At 32.2% G+C, this 17,026-nt stretch overlaps 1 protein-coding gene across 2 annotated transcripts in view; it reads left to right on the forward strand.

Moving 5' to 3' along the window:
• Positions 1 to 17,026, forward strand: part of LOC126810588 (golgin subfamily A member 4) — a 76,202-nt gene that overhangs the window by 33,631 nt on the left and 25,545 nt on the right. For both annotated transcript variants that reach the window (XM_050535737.2, XM_050535738.2), the window contains exons 3-4: positions 344 to 409; positions 8,455 to 8,606. In XM_050535737.2, coding sequence (XP_050391694.1) covers positions 344 to 409; positions 8,455 to 8,606 — 218 coding nt within the window. The remainder of the gene's footprint in view (positions 1 to 343; positions 410 to 8,454; positions 8,607 to 17,026) is intronic.

The raw sequence follows: 17,026 nt of genomic DNA on the forward strand, positions 1-17,026 counted from the left end.
AAGCCCATCTTTTCCCAGTAAGATCACAACATCAATGTTGATTTAAATTCACAAATAATTTGTGTTTTCAATGTCGAAGACTTTGGATGATATTGAGTTAGAGACTTAGCTACTGTAATAGAAGGCTTGTTTTGGTTTAAGATGTGGTCCAGTTTGACTTTCAACAGAGCTATAGGGCAGCACTTGTGTAATATTTAAGGGTGGTGCTAGATAAATATATACATTAGTCTAGAGCTGTTTATTTCCTTAATCTTTATTGACAATATTTTGTTGGTGTTAAACCACGGTTTCTAATTTATTATTTAAACGATCTGAATAAAATCATTGTTTTATCATTTTACAGAGATGGCAAAGAAGATTTTTTGTTTTATATGATGATGCTGAGCTCACGTTCTCTGTTGATGATAATGTAAGTATTTAAGTTTAGTATTTATGTGTAAAATATTTTATGCGTGTGAAAGGAAAACAAACGGTAGATGTACATTACACAGAGATGATATTTGATTCCAAAAGGGGATGACTAAACATGTAAAAGTATACAACATATACATGTAGGTAGACATGGAGGTTTGATAACATAAAAATGTGACTAAAAATTCAATGTTTTTAGTTGAACAAGCATGAGCATACTATGGACTAGCAACCAAACATGACATTATCACAGCCATCTTGGAATTGTGACATATCAAAAATCAAAGTCGTTGAATTGATGCAGAATTGTCCAAGGAACAAGCATGTCAAGTTTCATGTCGAAGAGTGTTGCACGCTTGGGACACAATAACTTTAGTTCTAATTATTAGTGAGAGTGATGATACTTGGTGTATGGTTTCATGACCTCAATACCTTGACTAAGTTCGATAATGAGCATTTTCTACTCTGGGTAAGCAGAGCGATTAGCAAATTGATTTGTCGAGACTTAGGAACGCAATAACTCTCCTAATTGGGGTGGAATGCTCAAACTTGGTGTAGGTGTCTATTAGGTGAATCCCTTGACAGAGTTTGATCATGCATATTTTCCACTAAGGCTATAGCAGAGATAAGCAATTTGAGTATTTGAGACTTTTTGAACACGATAACATTGGTTCTAATTGGATGAGAGTAATGAAACATCAGCCTCACTGTTAGCTTGTTTAAAATGTTTTGAGTATAGTTAAGTAGTAACATTCACTTTATGGAAAATAAGTGTGTGTGTGTGTATGTGTATGTGAGTGGTGGGGGGACAACTGTGTAAGTTCTGCAGGCTGGAGGACATTGCAAGGAAAAAGGGTTATATGAAAAACAGACGTCCACATAACAAAGGCCCTCTCATTAGCCAATTTGATGCAGAAAAGTAAGACGTTCACACCCATTTCATTACATTTATCAATGAGATGTGAAGAGATTATAGGTGGAGACAAGTTCTGTATTGTTTGTCATGCACTTACTGTTTGTGAACTCTTTATAAAGACTTTCTAATGACTCTTTGCATATACAGATCTTATAGGATTACCGTCTGTATATTGACAAGTGTTAAGATTTTATGAATAAACTTTTATTTGAATTTAAATTCTATTTCAAATTGAAGTGTGTGTTCATATCTAGGCCATATAAGATAGGTATATACTGACGATTAAACGATTAGGGATTTGTTCAGAGAAACACAGTATAATTCTAGTTCAATAAATATAACGGTACTTGTAGATTTAAATACTTGTTAAAAACACAGATATCACAAATTAAAATATAAACTATAAGTTTCCCCACAGCAATCAGTCCGCTGAATCCTGAAATATAATAATAATAATAAATCCGAATAATAATAATAATAAAAATTCACAGTCACCCTAATAATAAAAACAAAGTTAAAGCAAACGGTATTTTTCCACTAGCACAGATATAGAGCGCCCTAACAATAACTTCTTATATGCATTTCATGACAATAAATCTTGACATTAAACCCTGTTTATTGTAATTCAGGTGCTTGATTTATTATTAATGTATATATAATATATAATTAACAGGTGATTATTATAAAGTACAGGTATTTAATAATAAGTAGATATAATAATAAGTATGTGAAGACTATTATTATATGTTATTATAGGTACCACACCTGGCTTATATAACAATAATTACTGTATTTGATTCAATAAATACACGCTCAGACCGGGAAATAACAGTTTTAGCTGTACATGCAAAATGTCAGGCACTACTGAACTAGCACCTGACATTTATAACTTTGTGTCTGACATGTCTTAAAAATATTTATAAATGACAGGCGCCAGAAGGAGTTTGCCTGCCAATTAAGCCTGAGTTGTGCCTGACAATGTCAGTGACAGGTGCCCTGTTTCCAGGCTTGTTAGTAGGAAATGCTAGCAGATTAGAAGATGCACAAAACCTCCAAATACATCACAAATAAGATGGGTAAAATACAATTTGTTATTTCCCCATTCAAAAGCCTAAAAGTTGAGTTGTGTGGTTTTGATCCTGCACAAATTTTCAGCCCAATAGTTCATGTCCAATAATAAAAATGGCCCGGAGCAAGTGATATTTTGTTTTCTGAACGGAGTATGTGTTTTTGTACTCATTGAAGGTTAAGCATACAGTTTAGCATTGGAAGTACAGGGGTATTAGACAAATCAACAGAACTGTTGAAAAACTAACTTTATTTCTATTGTATTAAATGAACTACGATAGAACTGTAAGAATAAGTACAGTGCTACAATATAACTTGTTTCTATTGTATTAACTATGGTAGACCAATAAGAAATGATGTAAAAAGTTCAAGGTCTTATAAACAATAACAAAAAAGCAACCTGTCTGCCTATGATTGATAGTCTGTTCTATAGTCAATATTCTCTCACGGATATTAGTTTTACATTAATACATAATAATTATAGTCACAAACAAGATACACACTGGCTTTATTTAAAAACTTCGGAAAATGGAAAAGACACAGTTCTCACAATAGTGTCGCTGGAAGGTGGTGGGGGATTACCTTCATAATAACTTGAAAAGATATCTAAGATCATCTTGATCACTTACAAAAAAATATACATACAGATATCAGACTACAATAGTTGGATACAAGATTTTATCATCTTACTTTGAAATTCAGTTATTTTGAAAAATAAATAGTAGCCCACATATAATGAACTGTTAAACAGTGTTCTTTAATCTAGGTTATTTGAATTTGTGACTTACTGCTAGAGCTGAAATAAATTGAAATGGGGGTTTTCTACATCATGTGGGCTAATGAAGACCAATCTGGTTAAAACACAGATCCTATTTCGTTTCGTTTTTATAGTTCAAAATTTCGTTTTACTTGTCTTTACTACACTTGGATCTGGAAGAGTTGTTATTTAACTCGTGTTCTGAATGGTGTCAGGGATAAGCCAATGAAATGGTCTGTTACGGCGAGCTTTAGACGTGTTTTTCACGGAACTGTGGGTAATCCACTAGTAACATCAATGCTGATTGGTTAATCAAATGTCTGACGTCATAGGGTCATAAGTCGGTCTTTTGACCCCTGACGTGACCTATCGCTATAACTTGTCAGATCTTCATGTAGTGTAGGCCATCGAAAGTATAAAAAAACGAAACGGAAAATAGATCTGTTTTTTAATCAGATTGAATGAAGACAGGCTTTTGCCGTGCAGTGTTCTATTAGGGAAATTTTGCTAGGTCTACTCTTCATGATATTTCAAGAGGTTCCCTGCACCACTGTCAAGGGGCAAACACACAAAAAAATGCAGAAGAATTCTCAACCAACATCGGAATCAAACCCAGGACCTCCAAGTTGACGAGGTTTACCAAGTACACTCCAGTAACATTATTGTATAAAACTATGTTTCGTTGTTTATAAAGGTAAATGATTATAATATACACACACCAGGTACACCTATATCTTACTTAACAATACCACCACTGATTACAGGTAGATTGATATACCTGTAGGTAGAGATACAGTGGGAAAATTAAAACAAACAATACACATAGTGTTTCCTTTATACTATAGACTAATGTCTGTAAATGATAAAAAAAGACTTTTGAATTTTGCTGCAATCTAGTTTCTAATACAATAGATTCATTATCATAGGTTTCAGAGATGCATTATAGATTATGAATATGTATCTTATCACAATTTTGTCATCTCCAAAGTCAGTTTCAAATAGATTTATATGATAAAACAAAAGTGTAAGAAAATATTGTAGCATTGAATCAAACTGTTTTGAGGATGTTAATCACTGGGTCCATGGGTGAAGAACAATGTCATAGTAATTAGGTGATAGTATTCGTATTGTGTGATCAAACTAGTATGTCTTCTGTCACTTTGGTTATGTAAATTTAAAAACCTAATCAGATTTTTAGGGTTCCATAAACTTAATATGATATTCTGTGTTTGATGACAGTTTGGTGGTTCTGTATGTTGGGTAGAGTGGAAAGTATATGTTAGTCCCAAGTATTGTGTTAAGTAGACATTGTCATATTCCTTTTGGGGAGTGTTGGTTGAGTGGTCGAGTGGTCTAACGTTTCGTTTTAGATGGTAAAGTCTGTCATTAAGTGAAGTGGCATGGTTTTGATACTAAGCTTGTATGTGACAAGAGCATTGCATGCCCAACCTCATGAACTTTCTCCGGGTCCTTCGGTTACCTCCTACAGCTAAAGACCCAACTCGCCAGTGAATTTTAAGAATAAAATTGTACCATTTGTTAGTCCCGAAATTACCTAGTTTGTGCCAATATAAGTATTAAGAGTTTTAAAACATTGTATGGATGTTTGTAAGGTTTGTAGATGACTGTAGCATATAGTATGTTTTAATTCCATGCAAAGACGGGATGTGGTTAGTTTTATTAAATTGATAACAATGTTGTTACTTTAACTGAGGACCACACTACACACAACAACTAACTAACTAGTACTCCACAAAACAAACGCACAGACAACTAGATATTAACATATAAATCCAACAATTAATTGCCCAGTGGTTTTGATTGATATCAATTGTTTCTATAGTAGTAAACAGATTAATCTACAGTTGATATAATACATTGTCCTTAAGTCATGTGACGTCAGTGGCTGTTCTTGTTATTGTCACCACATCAAGCCTATCATTTTACACTATTATAATACATAAAACACATTTATACTTGTAGAACACACTAATTATGTTATGGTTTGGTAACTTTGGTTAGTGGGTGTTGAAAAATTGAATATAGGCTTTAGGGTTTTCATATCATTTTCATACATATAAAGCAGTGCAGGTGGATATAATTGCAAATACTTTTTGCTTAAACAATATTTTATTCATAGAAATGTGTTAAAGGAGAAATTAAGTTTATGTAAGTCAGAATAATCTGTTGTCATGTTAATAGATGAATATGCAAGGAAGAATTTAAGCCCTACGTAAGTGTAAGATACTTCAATAATGCCTATTGTTTATCATATAACACCCCATCATATTTTCTTAGCCTGCTTTACAGACCTAGGGGTTTGTGTATCCTTTAATTCACACAAAAATAAAATAGGACAACATTAGCTAATAATAAAGTATGACGTCATTACATAAATCCAACAAAAGGTTAATTTAAAAAAAAAAAAAATGGGAGTTACCACATTTAATCAAGTCCTGGTGGTATAATACACAAACTATGTTTTAATAGAGAGTGATTTATAGAGTTGCCTCAGGACACATTGATCAAAACAAAATAATTGGCTTCACTCACATAGAAAACATAGGATTGTAGATTGACCAACCATTAATAAACTATAATTAAAGGGACATTGTTTATTTTTTAAAACTTTAATACCAAATGAGCGGAAAAGGCACCAAATAAAATGCTAAAAGGAAAATTATTCAAACATGTATGTGTTTTAAAAGATGCATTATGTAAGATTTAGATGATGATAATGAAAAATGAATATATTGAAAATTTCATTCAAATTACCATATTCTGAGCAAAGTTATGAGTGTTTGAAGATGTATAATAGTTTGTTTATTATTATTGTAGCAAATATGTCTGTCCTAATATATAATAGAAAGAGTACATTCTTCTGCTAAATAATACAGCCATGAATTTCTTTTGATATTGAACATGTAACAGTAAGCTTTATTTTGGAAGAAGTTGGGTTTAAAGCCTATGAAGTCTGATAACAATATACATGTATTATACAATAAAAATTTTAAACTGTGAAACTATGTACCAAAGACAGTACATGTACCTTCTGTTGAAGTCAACACAACAATGCTGAATGATCATAATAACCTCCGCATGGTGTTTTATTCAATTTTTGCACCTAATTACCTTTAGAAAATAGCCCTAATGATATTCTTGAAGTATGTTTAAAATTTAAAATTTAAGTTTGTATGGTACAATAGTTCTTTTGATGAATTCAAATGCCTTTAAGATATGATGTTAAAGATTAAGATATTTATGAGGTTCTTGTCTCCTAGATATGCAATTTATACCAGGCACTTAGTCAATTTTCTATTCTGTCAAGGTGCCTGTTGCTAAGACGGGGTATCAGGCAGATCATTAAAAATTGTGTTTTTTTAAGATGCAAATTAGAACGTGTAATTATGTTAGGTGTTAACTTATTGGGTTGTTGTTATTGTGATATATAACCCAAGTTGTACATACATCCTTATCATGATTTTATCGTACATCTTTTTCCTGTTTAATGGGCGTATGACTATATTTATTTTAAAACTTTCAAATAGATGAAAATGAAGAGACAATCACATTAAAAATAATATGAATGTACATAAACTGATTTACATTCAATTTTATATTGTAATTGATATATTCAGTTGATTGAAATGGACCGATTTTGAATTTTAGTTTATGTTTTTAATTTTGATTATTATGGATGATATTGAATTAAAAGTTGTAAATTCTCTGAAAAAAAAGTTCAAAATGTAATTTGAGTGCAAAAACTTAAGATAAAGATAGATTTAGAACAATTGTTGATGTCAGACAAGATTAAGATCAATTATTGATGTCAGACAACTCCTGAACTCTGTATTATATTACATTGAATCAATGAAGTTCATATATGATAAATGATATGAACTTCTTTATTACATTACTCATAACATCCAAGATTGATATTTGATAAATGATATGAACTATTTTATTACATTGCTCCTAACAATCCATGATTGATATTTGATAAATGATATGAACTATTTTATTACATTGCTCCTAACAATCCATGATTGATATTTAAAACTCTTTATAAATTAATGAAAGAAACTTTTTGTCATAACCCCTATTTTGACAGTATGTGATTGAAAAACTGGGATAAAATGTGTAGAATTAAAGAAATAACTTTAAGGTTATTTTGAAGGATATCAGTTTGACTTTGAGCATTTGTCTTTGTTCACCTGGTGGTGCAGAAAATTAAACCGTAAATGCCATTTCATTTCATATCAGTTTGTGAAAGCAGTTTTTTGGATATATTTTTCGTGTATAATTATAGCAGTTGACATCGCATGCTTTGTGAATTAAAATTGAAATTCTGATGTAACGATCAAAAATATGGTAGATAAAAGGTATAATAAAATTGTGAATTTGAACGATATTTTCAAGTATGTCAGTTTGACTTTCACCATTTATCTTTATTTGTTAGCCCGCTTAGTGCTGAACACTAGAACTGTAAACCCCATTTCATTTGTCAAAGTTGCTCTTTAAACATATTTTAGGTATATATATAACTATATAAGTTGACATGATATATAAAATATGTGCCAACTTGTCCACATAAGAACATGTGACACTTCTTGAACAAAAAACAAATCACATCATCTGAAGTTTTCATAAATTTGTACAAATTTTGTGACTTTTTATAGTGACATTGTCATGTGATAAATTTGTTTTACCTGTTCCTTTGCCATTGTAAAAATTCTTGAAATAAAAAAGTCTCTCTCATAATACCATTCTAATAAATTTTTAATAAAATACATCTTCTCTCAAAATACCATCCAAATAATTATTTAATGAAATACATCAATTGCAATATCTGAATCCAAATTGTGCATTATATTACACCCTTACTAAAATTACCTTAGTCAAAATTTAGTTTTTTGGATCGATTGACTACTTTTCCTTGAGAAGCCCTCCATCGTGCATCATCGACAGTAGGAAACCAAAATGAAAAATCTTAAAGAACTGTCACGGCAACACTCGTTATTGAACCCTGGACCTCCTGGTTGGTCAGCCAGGCCATACTTACAGAGCAACTATGGCTCTCAATCCTAGCAACATTTGATGTTTATTTGAAAGTGTTTTACTGACACTTTGCAGGAAGAACACTAATGAGATGCTATATGTAATTTGACGTGTGTTTTATCAGTCGACCCGAACATTTACATCAGTTACGGGTTGCTGGTTGACGGAACTATCTCCATTATTAAACTGAATGTAACTATTGATGTTAGCTTTAAAGTTGTGTTTTATTTGTTTATAATTGCAGGTTGATACAATACCACAAGGTGTGATTGATATGAATAAAGTCACTGATGTGATCGATACAGAAAAACAAACATCACATTTATATTCACTTGGTATAGTTACACCAGAAAAAACACATTATATTAAAGGAGAATCAAAAGAGGAGTCATTATGGTGAGTAGTTTTAGCTTTTCCAAACTTCTGGACAACAAGGATTGGGCCAGGAACCTAGCATGATTTCATTGCTGCCATCTTGGAATTGTGATATATCTTAAATCGATTGACGCACAATATTGTCCAAGGAACAGGCATGACAAGGGAGGTTGCGTCAGGGGTCATATGAGCGTCTTTTGACCCTATGATGTCAGACACTGATTAATCAATCAATGCTGAGGTATATTTTAGGGGTTTACCCACAGTTCCATGCATAGCACGACAACAACTCGCGGTAACAGACCGTTCATTGGCTAATTCCTCACATCACTAGAACGCCTGTTATATAACAACTCTTCCAGATCCTAGTGTTGTGAAGACAAGTAAAACGAAATTGTAAACTATATAAAAAGAAACGTAATAGGATCGTGTTTTATTCAGATTGGTTTGATTACAAACTTTTTAAAACTACGTTTTATATGTCAACATTCATACTGCTGCTCTTATTGTGTCGTCTTTTGTTGAGGCGACAACCAGATGATGAAACTTTATATAAAATAATTATACAACTTTTACTATGTAAGGTGTGGGCCTCCATGCAGAATAAATATAAATTTCAATATGAATTGTCTGCTTGATGCAAAAAATGGATGAAATAATTTGAGTATAAATGATAAAAGCTTATGTTTAAAATGTGACGTATATACATGTATACATATATTAACCTATATGTGTGATGTACAGGTGTAATTACATATCAGTGTATTATTATATATAAGGTGTGGATTACTCGTAATTTACAACACAGATACAACCAAGACACTATCTGACTTGTTTTTGTGCTCATTGATGTGTAAAAATTCCACAGGGCATTCAACTTGACTTTTAATTTAATATTGTCATAAGAAAACAACTAAATTACGTAGTTCATGAGCAAATGACATCATTGTGTGGAAATATTTGGTCAAAACATCTTAATTTGATATAAGTAGGTTAATCTATTAGTTATTTGGCTGATCAAGGATGTGGTAGATTATTTCGAACATACATTACTAATGTTCCAGTCCCTACCTACCTTCCTATTAATTTTCTTAGTAAAAAGAATTCACAACACCCCAAGGTCACTTTTTATGGCAAACTACAAAATAGTTTTCTGTCACTCCTTAAAGAAATATTTTGTTATCTTGGCAATTTTCTGATGGAATTTATATTATTTTGGTCGTCTTTGTTTTTATGTATTACTGGATCATTTATTTATTATTTGGGTTCAGTTTTAGTTTCAGATGAGTTTTGATCTTTGTTCAATTATTATATTATAATTTTGGAATTAAATATTTCCTATTGTTTATATAAATAAAAAAAAAATATTTCCTTTGTTATATAGACAGCTATTTGTAGGTAAGGGTAGCACACAAAAGCTTTGTTGCAAACGTTGCCATTATGCTTTAAAAAATAAACACAGAGAAATTTACAATGTGAATTGACATTTCGATCTTATAGTTTCTATATCCTTGAAACACGATATCAGTTTTTCCTCTCTTAAAAGATTAGATTATTGACAAAAATACAATATCCTGACCTTGGGTTTTCAAATTGTCAAAAGTCACCTGTTGAATTTTGAAATTTAAGACACTTTACAAAGTTATGATGTGTTATAAAGAGATTGAATATCAGTTCTCATTTTGTTACCTTTATTTATTTACAACAATTTAATTAACTTAAAAGTCAGTGTTTGAACCCAAGGATCCCAATTTACACATCATAGCACATTCTAATATCAGTATCATCAGTATCATTAGTATCAATATCAAACAATCTCCGTCAAATAATTCATTTAAGTAGTACAGGTGGGAGTGACCGTGACCACCTACTGGTATTAAATTTATCTTGTGGGTTAATCCATGGATTAATGAGCACATTATCAGATTACTATCAGACCATCCATAGAGTCACTTTAATATGGAACGGGGTCAAGGGTCATCACATACATAATAATACACAGATCAGTTTAGTGGTCATTTTACCCTGTGATTATATCCCCCTTTTCACCACATGTCTTCCTTGATCCTTTTAATAAAACCCCTTTCAAAGCTAGGTACATGGGAATTGTGTTTGTCAATCAACACTATGCTAACCTGTATAATTATTGGGTCATTCTGTTTGACCCCCTACTAAAATTCCTACAGATCAGTCTACTAACCCAGTGGAGACCTACAGATATTTGGTCCTCCCCTCTTTAATCTTGAAATGTGTGTCAGTTTTATAACAGTTTGAATGACAAGTTTATACAATAGTTACCTTTATAAAGGTGAAATTAAGAATATTTCAAACCACAGGGATAACAATATTTCATAATATACTGACAACTTTCACTACTCTTCATTTGAATTTTTCAGACATTACTTTTCCCAATATTGTAGTTTGCAAGAGATCTAAAATCCCTCAAATGAAGATTCATGGCTTTATTACATTGTTATGTAGGACTTGTTGTTGTATTCCAATATTGATAATTGCCCAGTATCGCTTGTTTTTAGATTTAGATTACAGATAATCCAGGTCCTAGTTTTGAAACTCTGCAAAAGACTTTTTTGTATTACATTTTACTCATAGTATTTGTACGAGAGATAGTATCACCAGGAAACTAAATGAATCAGATATTCCGAGTTTCAGCTTATTGTTATAAATATGAAATGATATCAAATGGGGTTTATTAACGTCCTACATTTCTGCATTTACTGAGCTATAATGACGACAGTCTTACACCATACAGTGTGCTATGTAGGAAATTTTTCCTGAACAGTGGCGCTACGGCTTACTCTTCTAATTGTCAAAGGGTTTTTTTTATGTGAGAGGCAATGTAAACACGGGACCTTGGTTTGATTCCATCCACTACTGACTAGTGGAAACCTCGCTGGAAAATCTAGAGGAACTGTCTCATTCAACATCAGGAGCAACTGGAGACTGCCTGGTTAGCAAGCCAGCACCTAACCCACTGCGCCACTGTGGCTCATCTTCCTATTCAAATAAAAAGAAAAATTGTCAAAAATGATGTTGGCATAAAGTTTCACATTCTTTTTATCCTCTGTTCCGAAGATTTATTTCACTCATTAAGTTCTGTATAATTTGTCTTATTACTATCAGATGTATTATGTGGTCTAACGCAAACACTTTTGGCCAGGGCATACATTCTTTTGAAAGTCCTGAAATTTTCTGATCATTTACATATCACCGAAAGTAAAAATTGATCCCTTAAGCTTTTAAACCATGAAAGATTCAATCACATTTAATGAAAAAGTCATAGCCTTTACACTTTATTTAAACGGGAATGTATTTATTTATTGGGATGGGATGTACAGTCTATACACAACTCTATACACTGTTATATACTCTTATATATTTAGAAGAAAATGTTAACTTAAAGATACATTATGTAAGATTTAGCTGAAGAACTGGGTGTTCTTGCTATAATAGTTCAAAAATAGCTGATCATGTGAAATGAATATATTGATAATTTAAGTCTAATTGCTTTATTCTGAGAAAAGTGATGAGTGTTTGAAGTTTTAACGTGATATTCTGAATGGTAGAGTACCATTGCTACGATAATAAAGTCTCGATTATCCATTTTATCATTAAATTTTAAATGGCAAGAGAGTTCTAATCCCTAAAATATCCCAAGCCAATCAACGGCCTAGAGGGTTGATTATGGGCTTGTTGTGTGAATAAATCTCTAAATGATAATTTATACAACATTTAAAGCTAGAAAAAAGACCTGCAATAGGCAGATTTAGCTCTTACATAAAATCTTATTACAACACAGAATTCACTCAATTATCTACATAAAAACTGAAAGAAACTCTAGATGATCAGTGGAAGCTTTTAAATCAGTAATTAATTAGTAGACAATGTTATTTTCTGGAGACAATTTGATTCTAGTGACACTCAATAATATTCTAAGTACATCTTCACTTTAATTAAAGATTGTTAAAAGCCACTATAAAAACACAATTATTGCCACATGTAAGTGATAAGATTGAAGTTACACACTATAATGACCATGAGACTTGGCTGTTTCTTTAAGAGACAGGGTGGTTTTGGTGGATCATTTTTCACATCACTGCCATCCTTGTTCTACTTGTCATTCTGTGTAAAGGTGACCTTTTACAACCAGTGTAAGCCACGTGTGTACATTACTATAGGTGTAGGCTGACAAAACTTTTACTAAAACATTCTCAACCACAGTGTGCATTCAGCATTTAATTCAACAAGTAATCAGAAGTTAGAATTGGTGACTACAGTAATTGATGATTGTGGTAAGTTTAACTGGTTGTCCAGGAGGTAATATGATTTTTGTCGTTATGTTGAGTGGGAAGCCTTAGTGGCTCAGCGAGTAAGATACTGACTCGCTAGCCAGGAGGTATCATGTTCGCTCTTTGTGTTGGCCGATAAAGCATGGTTTAGCATTGTCACTTGTGCAGGTCTGTGGTCCTGGCAAAGAATTTCTAGGCAACACCACTGCAGTGCTGCTTTGAATTGAAGTTCTAGGGTATTCAGATCCTAGCGGTGCTGCTTAGGAGTTCTAGGTAATATCCTGGCAGTGCTGCTCAGTGCTAGGATATTAAGATCTTGGCAGTGCTGCTCAGGAGCTCTAGGATATTAACATCCTGGCAGTGCTGCTCAGGAGCTCTAGGGTATTAACATCCTGGCAGTGCTGCCAGGGGGGGGGGGGCTAAGGGAAGTACAATGACAGAAAGTGCTGGATAGTCTCCAGAATACCTCATTGGACGCAGTCACAGACAGAAGTATGTATAGATAAAAGATTATATTAATTGAATTTCATTACATACTGATTATAAACATATAATTTATGGGAGAGCTCCTATGGTGTCAGGAAGATTAAAAACTGATCCGAAGTTTTCAGGTGTCAAAATGTTGTTATATATTGTATATGGGACATATAGATTTAACATATAGATAAGGTATACCAATATAGGTATTGTCTCTTGTCATGTTTGTGGTTTATTCATTGGACTTAGGAAATAGGTCAGGAGGTATTTGAAGTGTTTTAAGCTAACTATGATAAAACTGATATATTTAAGATATACTAGAAGATATAGATGTGTGTAATAGTAGTAGGGGCTTGTTTTATCCACTTTATCTTAGTATTTCATCTGGCTAATATTGAAGAGACATTCCTAGTTCAACAAATAAAAAAAATAAATGCTGAATCTTAAGGTTTTGAGAATCATTAAGATTTGAAACATAAAGTGTAATTTGGGTAGAGTGGTGTCTTGAGTTATTTTGGAACTTGGTATTTGACCATGAGTCGATAACGAGTAATGTCTCCTACTGCCTTAAAATACATAGATAGTTGAAAGAAAATAAATTTTCTGCCATTGTGTTGTTGAAATATTTACTGCAGTCCGTTTTAGGTCTACAGATGTCATGGAGTCAATTACAGTAGATTCAAGTACATACCACTAAAAGATTCCGGTATCTTTTTAAAAAGATAAGTTTAAAATCTACTTTGATCATATCTTTTGAGATAAAACAATCAGTAGCATGGTGAGATGGCCACTATTTTGTAACAGTGCCCTAGTGGGGTTTAGTAGTAGCTGTTGCAGGATGTTCCAAATCAAACAACTGTATGTCAGAATGTTACCAGTAAGACTTCCGGTGCAGCGGGTTGGGAAGTGTTGTGAGCTCTTAGGCAGATCCAGGGAATGATGCCCTTGGGAGATTTGTGCGATTTTAAACATGTTTTGCTTTTAAAATAATTTACAGTGTTCTACCCTCGCCTCCCTCACCCTCTAGATCACCACACCACTATGGACAATTATTATCTAGTTTAAATGAAATAATTTATAACTGATTTTCAATTGATGGTTTTTCTCTTTAAATTAAACCAATTTAAATCCCACATAATTCATAGAGTAATAAATGTAGGTTGATAAAGCAACTCCTCCTAGTTATAATACAGTACTCACGATATTCTTCACTGATTCTATATAAACTGAAATAAATACAATCTTACAACTCATTATAAAAATAAAACCTATCAAGCGACACAACCCTCAGTCAGCTGATGAGTTGTCTTCAAATTTCATTTATGAATTGGATTATCCAATTATTAATTACATACGAGTACATTTTAAATTAGAATCCATAATAACCCCTTTTTTGTTAAAATAATGTCAGATTATGTTACATTAAAGGCTCAGATAACCCTATCCAGAAAATTACAAGACAAAAGAAACGTTTGAAGCCGTTGGTCACAATTATCATCGTATTATTAATACAGATTTATATTATAATTAATTTTTGATATTAGATAAGATCAATTATTTGATAGCTGTGGTTTTTGTGAAAACTTAGATCTAAAATATATAATAGAACTTGTTCAAAATTGACAAACTTCAATGTATATTTTAAAGAAGATCAGTTATTTGACAACTTTAATTTTATGAAAATTTAGATCTGATATATGTAATAGGTCCTGTCAATAATTAACAAATGTCAAACACGTGTTTCTTTGATGGATTATGATATCAGTTATATGCAATTGACAGTTGATTGTCAATAGATTTTAAACTGTAAAAGTCGGTCACACAGCCCATCTTTAAAATCAGGTCATGCAGTCCCTAAATTCTATTGATCAGTTTCAAACTTTATATAGTTTGAAATTTTTATCACCTATGATCTGAGAGACCGTCGATTGTGAGAACCAAAAATCCGGTCAATAAGACCTTGAAGATGATTAATCAATGGTATATGAATCATGTACATGTGAATGTAGGTCTACCTCAACCCATGATGTATAACACTGAATTTAAATTTTACGCTTGAGTGAACAGGAGTTGGACAATATCATTACTGGGTTAGGTTTGACTTTCCGTTTCCGTTTTGTAGACTCCACCGTGTTTGTTTTACTTGTAGAAATTGCTAGATGATTTCAGTGAAAGTTATATGATGTTCCCAGATATAGCTTATTTATTAAAGGATATTCTACAGGTATTGATGGGTTTTAGTGTAGATTAGTTTATTTACTTATTGCAGTGACATTACTTAGACAGGTGCTCTGACACAGATTTGACAATATGATGCGGACAATTGTAAATAGCATAGGACAATTGTAAATAGCATATTTAACGGTTATATTAAAGCGGCAATGAATCTGTGTTGTGTAAGTAGTAATAACTTGTTGTCAGTCATCCTTTATTCATACTAAATATTGAATATGCTTATTAATTTAGAAATTATAAGAATCTCAGCTTCTGTGCTTGCAGTATTCTGGAATCATGTCCATTGTCTGTCTCTCTATAAGATGCTTACTGTGTAATAAACATACGTTGTTTTGATGGCCAACTAATGGTAGAATTAATCGTTTCAATGGTTTGATTGAGAAATAAAGAGATTTATAAGATTCAATAAATTGTGGATGGCTATAGATAATATACCGGTAATCAGTTTTAACTCAGTGGATGTGGTTTGTGTTTGTAAATTAATAACAACATTTACCACTCAAATATATTATAGGTGTTACCTTGTGTTTTTGGATAATTCATATAACTTTATCATTTAATCGGTGTAATTATACCTGTAATTATACCTGTAATTATACCTGTAATTACACCTGAAGTAAAAGAAAAACAAACTCCAACCTTTATTTTGTCAACCAGTTATAGGCTTCTAGAGTACTATCTAAGTTTCTGTCAGTTATTCTCCCTTACCTGTCAAACTAATAGATTTGAATGATTTAATCAGTATGGTTTGAGTGTAATTATTTTGTACATGTTTTTCTTCATGGATAGTTGATGCTTTTCAATTGGTAACAATTTTGTGTAATTGGTCATTACAGTACTCATAGTTTAATGAACCATTCTATTTAAGGTTATTTATAGTTTACTTCTGTGTTGTTTATTGTGGTATAGGTTACTGGAATACATGTATCTGTAGTATATTTACTGTGGTATATAGTATAATTACTGGTATATGTACCTACTGTATTTATTTACTGTGATATTTAGAAAAATTGCTGTGGTATATTTATTGAAAAAAATTTACTCAAATATATATACTGTGGTTTATTTACTGTAATGGGTGCTAGTAGAAAGAAGCCGCAATATAAGTTTGTTTCTGCTCAGAAAGGAGAAATTAAGACTAACTCTAATCCTAACCCTTGTCATGTTTAATACAGAAAGAGTATAGTCACTGATGTACAGATCCTGGTATCCAGTTATAAAAATGTTTGATAATTTTGTTTTGAGTGAGGATTGGGATTGCTACGCTAGCTCACTCACCCAGAGGCTCCAGACTTAATGTGGTGTTAGCTCAGAAAGTTCCACGAGGTTTTAAAATCTGGTTTCTATCAGTGTAGGCATGGCATGTATTCCATTGGTAACACATAAAATATCTAAGGATGGAAACAAGGATAGGAGTAGGCC

This window comes from Patella vulgata, chromosome 2 (genome assembly GCF_932274485.2).
Source record: "Patella vulgata chromosome 2, xgPatVulg1.2, whole genome shotgun sequence".
Classification (NCBI taxonomy): Eukaryota; Metazoa; Mollusca; class Gastropoda; family Patellidae; genus Patella; species Patella vulgata.